This window comes from Thamnophis elegans, chromosome 5 (assembly GCF_009769535.1).
Source record: "Thamnophis elegans isolate rThaEle1 chromosome 5, rThaEle1.pri, whole genome shotgun sequence".
Taxonomy (NCBI): domain Eukaryota; kingdom Metazoa; phylum Chordata; class Lepidosauria; order Squamata; family Colubridae; genus Thamnophis; species Thamnophis elegans.
The window spans coordinates 97,589,263-97,599,992 of NC_045545.1; the positions used below are offsets into that span (position 1 = coordinate 97,589,263).

Genomic DNA, 10,730 nt, shown 5'->3' on the forward strand with positions numbered 1-10,730 from the left:
AGGAAAGAAAAAGATGTGGGAGGGTGGGAAGTTGATCTTGAGGGAGGAAGGAAGGAAGGAAGGAAGGAAGGAAGGAAGGAAGGAAGGAAGGAGAGAGGGTAGTGGAGGGAGGCAGGAAAGAAGAAAGAAAGAAAGATGTGGGAGGATGGGAGGTTGAACTTAAAGGAGGGAGGGAGAAAGGAAGAAAGGAGATGATAGAAAAGAGAGGGAGGAAAGAAGAGAGAGAGAATGAATGAATGAATGAATGAATGAATGAATGAATGAATGAATGAATTAAAGATATGGGAGGATGGGAGGTTGAACTTGAAGGAGGGAGGGAGAGAGGAAGAAAGGAGATGGTAGAAAAGGGAGGGAGGGAAAGAAGAGAGAATGAATGAATGAATGAATGAATGAATGAATGAATGAATGAAAGATGTGGGAGGATGGGAGGTTGAACTTTAAGGAGGGAGGGAGAGGAAGGAAGGAAGGAAGGAAGGAAGGAAGGAGAGGGTAGAAAGGGTAGGGAGGGAGGAAAGAAAGAAAGAAAGAGGTGGGAGGTTGATCTTTTTGAGGGAGGGAGGGAGGGAGGAGAGAGAGGGTAGAAAAGGGAGGGAAAGAAGGAGGGAGGAAAGTGAGAGAGAGAGACAAAGAGAGAATGAAAGAGAGAGAGAAAAAAAATTGGTTGGATTTGCACCCAGAACTCATCTGCTAGAAGTCACAGCTTCCTGGTCTTAATTCTCACCCTCACCCTTCCTCTTTCTCTCTTCTCTTCGTTTTCTCCCCCTTCCAGCTGGCCTGGGCTTCACGGCCAAAATCTCTGCTTTGACTGCTATGTCCTTGCCAGGAAGCCGAAGACCCTCGACGGGATCTCGCAGGTGAATATGATTCCATTCTTCCTCCTCCCCATCGAAGGCGGGACCCTGCGGCAGCCGGACCATTCACGGCAAAGCCCCTCTCTCTCGAGGAGCCTAATTCTATAAAGTTTCCCCATGAAAACACACCTTATCCCACAGTGGTGGGTTGCCAATTCTTTGACTGCTAGCTCCTGCGCGCACTTGTGCAACACTTCTGCACATGCGCAGAAGCATCTGGGTGGGTGGGCGGAGCCTCCCGCTGCCTCCGCTACCAGTTCGCCCAATCCGTGCCGAACCAGGAGCAACCCACCTCTGGTCTTATCTAACAGTCCTTTGGAGGGGTGGCCCCATGTAATGGTCAGAAAAATGGCAGCCGTCATGAAGCATCAAATTCCACCCACATTTTATTTTATTTTATTATTTTACTTTTATTTTGTTTTGTTTTAGTTTATTATTTTATTTTACTTTATTTTATTTTACTTTATTTTACTTTACTTTATTTTACTTTACTTTATTTTACTTTATTTTACTTTACTTTATTTTACTTTACTTTATTTTACTTTATTTTACTTTATTTTATTTTACTTTATTTTATTTTACTTTATTTTATTTTACTTTATTTTATTTTATTTTACTTTATTTTATTTTACTTTATTTTATTTTACTTTACTTTATTTTACTTTATTTTATTTTACTTTATTTTATTTTACTTTATTTTATTTTACTTTACTTTATTTTATTTTCCGTGTTTCCCCGAAAATAAGATAGGGTCTTATTTTCTTTTGACCCCCAAAGTAAGCGCTTGGCCTTATTTTCAGGAAGGTCTTATTATTTTTGAGGTGCAGGAGGAGGCGAGCGTGGTCAACGCATGGATGCTGCAATATTTTGTTGCAATATTTGGGGGGGCTTATTTTGGGGGGGGCTTATTTTAGTGCATGCGCGGTCTTATTTTGGGGGAAACAGGGTACTTTATTTTACTTTATTTTATTTTACTTTTTTATTTTACTTTACTTTATTTTTATTTTATTTTACTTTATTTTTATTTTACTTCATTATTTTTATTTATTTACCTGCCTTTATTATTTTTATAAATTACTTTTTTATTTTACTTTATTTTTATTTTATTTTACAGCACCGGATCTTATTTTGGGGGGAGGTCTAACCCGCTTACCTTGGGACCACCGCAGCCAGGCCTTCTCACACTCTGACACCTGTTGCATTGCTGCCCGATTCCTTCTGCGCCCACTCGCGGCCAAACGCCACAAGGCTCATCGTGCAGCTGCCGCCACTTGCGGCAAGAGGCTGCGTGGTGTTCTGAGCCATTGCATGCGTAAGCGGTGGCACTGGTGCGACAAGCCTTGCGGTGTCCTTCCATAAGCAGTGGCACCGGCCCAACGCACCATGTGGCATCCATGGCTGTGAGCGACCACAAGCAGCTGCAGAAGAAATCAGGCCGTGGCGCGATGGGTGTGAGGGCGTGGGAGGCCTGGCTGCAGCGGTCCTGAGGTAAGGAGGGGCAGGGCGCGTGGGGCAGCTCCACCTCCCATCCCTGCCCCAGCTTGATTTTTACGCCTGCGCCTTTCCCCACCTGGTGGGAGGGTCTTAACTTGGGCTTGTTTTAGGGGTAGGGCTTATATTAGACAACACTCAGAGGTGGCATTTACCGGTTCTCCAAACTACTCAAAATTTCCGCTACCAGTTCTCCAGAACTGGTCAGAACCTACCTCTGATACCACCTCTGGTGCCTGCCAGCCGATTAGCATGCACGCATGGGCAGCAGTAACTGGAAGACTTGCTAGCCGGCGCACCTTTGTGCGCCAGAAACCGCAAGTTCATTTTCCGAAACACGCGTGCCCCTGAGCATCTCCTCTTCCGGGTTGTGGCCCAGGCCAACGTGCGTCCATTCCCATTTCAGCACTTGGTGCCGAAAAGGTTCACCTTCATTGGTGTAGGGTGTCCTCCTTGAGGAAAGGGTTGGACTAGATGACCTCAAGGTCACTTCCAACTCTGTTGTTCTATTCTAAACTGTTACGGTTGAACAGTTCGTGGAAGTTATACGGATCATTTTTAAGTTTCTCATAGGAGGTAAGAAACAATCGATTCAGGGGTGCAGCGAAGTACGTAGATTTAAACCAATGTTTCTCACCGTTGCTACTTTACGATGGGTGGACTGAAATCCACTCATCTTAAAGTTGCTATAGTTCGAAAACATTGCGATAGATGGGCATGATGAAGCAGATGGGCATGATTGACAAGGACAAAAGAAAACGATTTGTGTCAAAGGGTATAGTATAAACTACCGCAGTTACATTTTCTGCTCTTTCTTAATGTCTACCTTTAATTTTCTCATCCTTTTTGTGTTTTGCGTAAGATTGCTTAGCCTGAAAAGAAAAACTTTATTTTATGGCTTTACCCAATGATCTGAAACTTCTCCAACAAGTTTCTCTGCTTTTGTTAGCCATTTTCCCCATCAACTTCCTTAAATATCGAGGGATTCTCCCCACATCACTGTGTTAGCTTCCCTTTTTTTTTGCACCATTCCCAAAGAGTGTTACAAATCACCTTTTGGGGACCCAATGACCAGTAAGAACAATCGTTGGTATTCCAAGGATGGGTCACTCTGTAGATTTACATGTAGGCATTGTGATATTGGAAATATGATTTTTTTTTCTTCCGAATGTGATAACTTAATTATTGATAGTTTGGTTTTCTTTGTTCCATATGTGATAATTATTGGTGAAATGATTTTCTTTCTTCCATATGTGATAACTTAATTATTAGTACTTTGATTTTCTATCTTCCGTATGTGATAACTTAATTATTGTTAGTTTGATTTTCTTTCTTTTGTATGTGATAACTTCATTATTAGTACTTTGATTTTCTTTCTTCTGTATGTGATAACTTCATTATTAGTACTTTGATTTTCTTTCTTCCGTATGTGAACTTAATTATTGGTAGTTTGATTTTCTTTCTTCCGCATGAGATAACTTCATTATTAGTAATTTGATTTTCTTTCTTCTGTATGTGATCTTAATTATTGTTAGTTTGATTTTCTTTCTTCCATATGTGATAACTTCATTATTAGTACTTTGATTTTCTTTCTTCCGCATGTGATAATTTCATTATTAGTAATTTGATTTTCTTTCTTCCATATGTGATAACTTCATTATTAGTAATTTGATTTTCTTTCTTCCGCATGTGATAATTTCATTATTAGTAATTTGATTTTCTTTCTTCCGCATGTGATAATTTCATTATTAGTAATTTGATTTTCTTTCTTCCATATGTGATAACTTCATTATTAGTAATTTGATTTTCTTTCTTCCGCATGTGATAATTTCATTATTAGTAATTTGATTTTCTTTCTTCCGCATGTGATAATTTCATTATTAGTAGTTTGATTTTCTTTCTTCTGTATGTGATCTTAATTATTGTTAGTTTGATTTTCTTTCTTCTGTATGTGATCTTAATTATTGTTAGTTTGATTTTCTTTCTTCCGCATGTGATAACTTCATTATTAGTACTTTGATTTTCTTTCTTCCGCATGTGATAATTTCATTATTAGTAATTTGATTTTCTTTCTTCCATATGTGATAACTTCATTATTAGTAATTTGATTTTCTTTCTTCCATATGTGATAACTTCATTATTAGTAATTTGATTTTCTTTCTTCCGCATGTGATAATTTCATTATTAGTAATTTGATTTTCTTTCTTCTGTATGATAACTTAATTTATCATACATAACATGCATGGCCATCACTGAGAGTTCTGGGAGTCAGTCCACATATCTGAAGATGCCCAATTGGGGAGAACTGAGTTAAGGAGGGCAAGAAGGGGGAAGGGATCTATAGACCACCACCCTACATCCACCCCTATATATATGCACCCCTTGATCCTGCTGTTGCTACTGGTAGATATGCTTTTGCCCCCTTGCATTGTGATTTCCCCCCTCTTCCCTTCTCCCCTTCTTGTATGGCCCTGCTTTTTACCTTGATTCTCTTCTCCTGTCTTGTGCATTTGTGTTCCCTCGGGTTGTGGAAGCCGTGAGTTTTACGGAAGGAGTGGCTCAGCCTCCCTCTTTAAGTCTGCAACGGCCCCAGCCACTCCGACTGAGAAACAGCCTCTTCTTCCTGCCTCCAGGCGCCCCTCCCCGCCCGTCAGTATGCGCGACACCTACGGCACATCTTCGCTCAGCAGCAGCAGCAACTCCGGCTCCTGTAAGGGCAGCGACAGCAGTCCCACACCAAGGTAACCCCAGGGGGCGCCGCTGAGCAAGCAATGCAGGTCCAGGCCGAACGGCCAATCTGCCCGGTCCAGGGGACGATGGTGTGGCATTTGTCCTGATTTTAATCCACACGCTACCCCAGTTTTGCTTCAGTTGGCAATGCTACATGTTGCAATGCTGACTCTGCCCACTGCCTGCAGTTCGATTCTCACCGACTCAAGCTGACTCAGCCTCCTCTCCTTCTCAGGTCAGCAAACTGAGGACCCAGATTGCTGGGGGCAAGTGGCTGACTCTGTAAACCGCTTAGAGAGGGCTGGAAAGCACTGTGAAGTGGTACAAAAATTTAAGGGCTATTGCTATCTATCTCTGTCTCATATCTCTTTTTGTCTCTCTCTCTCTCTCTGTCTCTCATTCTTTCTCTTTCTCTTTCTGTCACTGTCTGTCTGTCTGTCTGTCTATCTATCTATCTATCTCTCTATCTCTCTATCTATCTATCTCTCTATCTATCGATATATCTATCGATCATCTATCTATCTATCTATCTATCTATCTATCATCTATCTATCTATCATCTATCTATCATCTATCTATCATCTATCTATCTACCTACCTACCTATCTATCTATCTATCTATCTATCTATCTCTATCTATCGATCATCTATCTATCTATCATCTATCATCTATCTATCATCTATCTATCATCTATCTATCTATCTATCTATCTATCTATCTATCTATCTATCTATCTATCTACCGACCTACCTACCTACCTACCTATCATATCTGTCTGTCTATGTATCTATCTCTATCTATTTATTTATCTGTTTATCTATCTATCTATCTATCTATCTATCTATCTATCTATCTATCATCTATCTATCTATCATCTATTTATCTATCATCTGTCTCTCTCTATCTCTATCTATCTATCTATCTATCATCTATCTATCTATCATCTGTCTCTCTCTCTCTCTCTCTCTCTCTCTCTCTATCTATCTATCTATCATCTATCTATCATATCTATCTATCTATCTATCTATCTATCTATCTATCTATCTATCTATCTATCTATCTATCTTCTATCTATCTTGCAGTTCACTTCCAATTTTAATAGCCTACTGATCCTCTTCATGTATGTCGAGCCCAAACTTTCTGTTGCTAAGTGAAACACCTGTTAAGTCAACTTTGCCCCATTTTACTGTCCTTCTAGTCACATGGTTGTTAAGCGAATCACTGAGGTGGTTAAGTTAACCACATGGTTGTTAAGCGGATCGGGCTTCCCCATTGACTTTGCTTGACCCTGGGATGCTGCAACCGTCATAAACACGAGTCGGACAGCCTGTAATAATAATGCAAAATCAATAAAAATCCATTGAAAACCCTGGAAAGATGAAACGGCCTTCATTGGGGGCAGAAATTAAGTGAGGGTGAGCTCACCTGGAGAAGGACTACCTGGATGGGAAGCCACCACAGAAACAGCTCTCCCCTGTAGAGGTCCACCTCACTTCCTGGTGAGAAGAAGGCTGCTTCCGGGCATTGGCAATGAATTTGACGAAGAGGCAATAAAATCCGGAGTCTGGCTAGTCCCTACGAGGCCTGTGCCTTATTTGTGGTGAGGATCAAGTCCTGTCTTCCTTCTAAATGTCCATCCAGTCTTCTCCAACCCCACCGTCCACCCCACGTCCGTCGTCTCTTATGTGTTGCTTCATCAGTCACTCTAGACTAGAGCAAGGAGAGGACCAGGATGGTGGTTTTTCCCTGCCCCTTGGGAAAACTAGAAGACAGGGAGCATCATTTGAACCGAGCAGAGCTTAAGCCCAGAGCACACCTGAGCCTCGCACTCACAGCAATGCAGTCGGCTGGAGGGAGGGACAGCAGGGCCTCGCAGTTGTGGGAACACATGCGCAAAAGGGGATAAACATCCTTGGAGATCCATGGGATTCAAAGGGAGGGAGGGACGGAGATGGGAGGAAGGGAGGGAGGGAGGGAGGGAGATGGGAAGGGGGGAAGGAAAAAAGAAAGATGGGAGGAAGGAAGAAGAGATGAAAAGGAAGGAGATATGGGAAGGAGGAAGGAAGGAGAGATAAGAAGAAGGAAGGGAGGGAGGAAGGAGAGATGGGAAGGAGGAAGGAAGGAAGGAAGGAAGGAAGGAAGGAAGGAAGGAAGGAAGGAAGGAAGGAGAGATGGGAAGCAGGAAGGCGGAAGGAAGGAAGGAGAGATGGGAAAGAGGAAGGAAGGAAGGAGAGATGTAAGAAGGGAGGAAGGGAAGAAGGAAAGATAGGAAGGAGGAAGGAGAGATGGGAAGCAGGAAGGAAGAAGGAAGGAGGGAGAGATGGGAAGGAGGGAGGAAGAAAGGAAGGAAGGAGAGATGGGAAGGAGGGAAGGAAGAAAAGAAAGATGGGAGGAAGGAAGAAGAGATGGGAAGGAGGAAGGAAGGAGAGATGGGAAGAAGGAAGGAAGAAAGGAAAGAAGGAGAGATGGGAAGAAGGGAGGAACAGGAAGGAAGAAGGACGGAGGAAGGAAAAAAGAGAGAGAAAGAAAGAAAAGTGGGAAGGAGGGGAAGGAAGGGAGAGAGATGAAAAAGAGAGATGAAGAAATGAGGAAGGAAAGAAGTGAAAAAAGGAAGGAAGGAATGAAGGTGCTTAATGGTGCCTTCCTCTCTTTCCAGGCGCCCCATGAAGTACCTCCTGTGTAGCGACAACCATGGGATCAAGCCCCCAACCCCGGAGCAATACCTCACCCCCCTGCAGCAGAAGGAGGTCTGCATCCGGCACCTGCGGGCCAGGCTGAGGGACACCCACGAGAGGCTGCAGGACAGGTGAGCATCTGGGGCAGAGAAATGTCCGCTTCCTCCGTGACTAATTCACCCGGATCTTGTGTCCCCCCCCCCCCGGGGTCCTTGGAGACGTCGTTGCTGCCTCCCCTGCCCCCGAGGGGTGGGAGATGGACCACTTGGGTTACAGCATGCTGTGAGAACCAGCCATACTCAGCAACTCCTTCAACAGCATCAGCTGGATTGTTCTGCAATTAATGCTGCTGGATGGGCTCGCAGGGTTTGCCAATAGAAGAGAATCTCTATGGCTCAAGGTTGACTTCAGGGGGTCCTTGGTGCTCTCTGAGCTTGGTGGTTTTCTTGCAGAATGTCAGGTTCCAAATAGCATCCAAAATTAAATCAGAGTCCGAGGCAAAGAATTCCTCAAAGTTCCCATTGATGAAGAGAGCCATGTTGGCACATCTGGGGAAACCTGAATCTGAAAGCTTCCCAGTTTTCCCCACCCAGTTGAAAATTCAAGATCTTTCCCCCACACCCACAAGTCCATCCCATGGTCCAATCTCCCACTGCCACACTGGCAGCTTCCACCCATCCAGATCCGGTCAGGTGCAGAGGTGCAGAGACAAAGGATGACCTTGGCTTTATAGAAAGAATGTTGTTATGGCTGCATATCATCTAACTCCGTACAATCCCCACCCTCCCATTTTCCCACAATAGAAAAGGCATAGCAGAATAATGGAAAGTGTGGCAGGCCCAAGATCCAAAAGAAAAGATCGCTGCAGACCTGACACTGATGTTTCATGACCCAACTATATAGCATCATCAGTGCTAGAAGGGACTGGGGTTTGCAAGGAGGAGGAGGGGAACTGTGGGGTCCTTGGCGCTCTCTGAGCTTGGTGGTTTTCTTGCAGATATTTCATGACCCAACTAGGTAACCTCATCAGTGTGAGTAAGTGTGGAGTTTGCTCATCAGTGCTAGCTGGGAATGGGGTTTGCGGAATGGGGGAATGGGAGAGGAGGAGGAAGAGGAGGAGGAGGGGGACAACAGCGACTTTGGGGTGTTGGTTCTTTCTGAACTTGGTTGTTTTCTTGGAGACATTTCAAGACCCAGCTAGGGAACATCATTAGTGTGAGTAAGTGTGGAGTTTGCTTCCTGTTTATATACAGTAGCTTTCCCTCCCAATGTTGCGGGGGGGGGGGGGGGTATGGTTTTCTCTTTGGTAGTTTCTTGATTGGGATATTGTTTTCACTTTGGTTGCCTGGTGATAATCCCCGTGTCAGGTTTCCAACCGATGCCCTAACTAAATCCTGAGCTCACCTTGCCACCAGCCCAATGACCCTCTGCTTTTCTGTCCACTGCAGGGATGGTGAGATTGAAGACCTGAAGACCCAGCTCTCCCGGATGCAGGAAGACTGGATTGAGGAGGAGTGTCACCGTGTGGAGGCCCAGCTGGCCCTCAAAGAAGCCCGGAAAGAGATTAAGCAGCTCAAGCAGGTCATCGACACCGTCAAGAACAACCTGATCGAGAAAGACAAAGGCCTCCAAAAGTACTTTGTGGACATCAACATTCAGAACAAGAAGCTGGAGACGCTGCTGCACTGCATGGAGGTGGCGCAGGACGGGACGGTCAAAGAGGAAGGGCACGCTGAGTCAGCTGGGGGGTCCCCCGCCCGCTCCCTCACCCGCAGTTCCACGTACACCAAGTTGAGTGACCAGGGAGCGACGGACAGGAACATCGGTGGCTCTCAAACCATCTCGGTGGACGACGGAGCTGATAGCGGCTTCGTGGCTGCCGAGAACTCCTTGAGCCGGACAGATTTGCTGGACCACAGCAGCCTCCTGTCCTCAGGGGTGGAGTGTGGCCCCGACGACGCCTCGTCCCTGCACACCTCCTACACCTTGGGGTCCCAGATGCCCACCAGCTCCACGTACGAGAAGCTGCAGAGCGTGGAAGCCGCCGTACAAGCCAGCTGCATGCAGGAACAAGCCATCCAGACGGACTTTGGACATTACCAGCCAGATCTGGACACCATCTTGGAGAAAGTCATGAAGTCTCAAGCGGGCAGCCTCGCCAGCCCCACCTCGGAGTGGCCCTCGGAGATAGAGGAAGTGACCGAGCCCACCAGCTTCGAGAGTGGTGTCGCCAACTGCTCGAACCCCACGGACAGGACGGCCCCCGAACCCTTCTCGGTTGTCGTGGTCAGTGCGGGAGAAAAGCCCGATGGCCAGCCGGCCTCGCAAAACCCAGCCGTGCATCAGCCGTGCAGCGCCAGCCCTTCCGTGAGCATCGTCTGCACCCCTGAAGACGAGGCAACCGATCAAGGAGAGGACACCGCAGGGGCAGCAGCCCCAGTGGAGCCCAAAACTTACTGGAGCCGCCACTTCCTTGTAGATCTCTTGGCGGTGGTCGTGCCAGCTGTGCCTACAGTCGCCTGGCTGTGCCGTTCGCAGCAGAGGCAGGGTCAGCCCGTTTACAACATCAGCTCTCTGCTGCGGGGCTGCTGCACCGTCGCCCTCCACTCGATCCGGAAGATCAGCTGCCGGTCGGTCACCAATGTGAACAGCTCCTGCTCTCAGCCATAACTTCTTCCTCCTCCCCCGCCAAACCAGCTCTTTCATGTGCACGCACATCTGCTTTGTTTCCCTCAGAGCCATCCAGGTTTAGGGGGGAACCACGATTGTAAATCCCCCGTTACGCACACTTGAATTTCTCTTCCCTGTGAACCCTGATTTATTGAGCGCACAGGCGGACGTCGACCGCCATCTGATGTGCTGGATCTTGACTTATGCAAATCGCTCGGGAGAAGCCATCGCTGTGGTGACCCCTGGCGCAGCGTGGACAGGACAGGACCGTCTTCTCGCTAAGAAACCATTTTCTTTCAGGGATGCTGCTGT

The 10,730-nt window shown here is 45.9% G+C and overlaps 1 protein-coding gene across 1 annotated transcript; it reads left to right on the forward strand.

The window, feature by feature from the left end:
* The first annotated feature begins 810 nt into the window (after positions 1-810).
* Positions 811-10,418, forward strand: SNPH (syntaphilin). Its single transcript, XM_032219117.1, has 4 exons — positions 811-854; positions 4,877-5,083; positions 7,730-7,879; positions 9,197-10,418. The coding sequence occupies exons 1-4, from the start codon at positions 811-813 to the stop codon at positions 10,416-10,418; spliced, it is 1,623 nt and encodes a 540-aa protein (XP_032075008.1).
* The last annotated feature ends 312 nt before the right edge of the window (positions 10,419-10,730 follow it).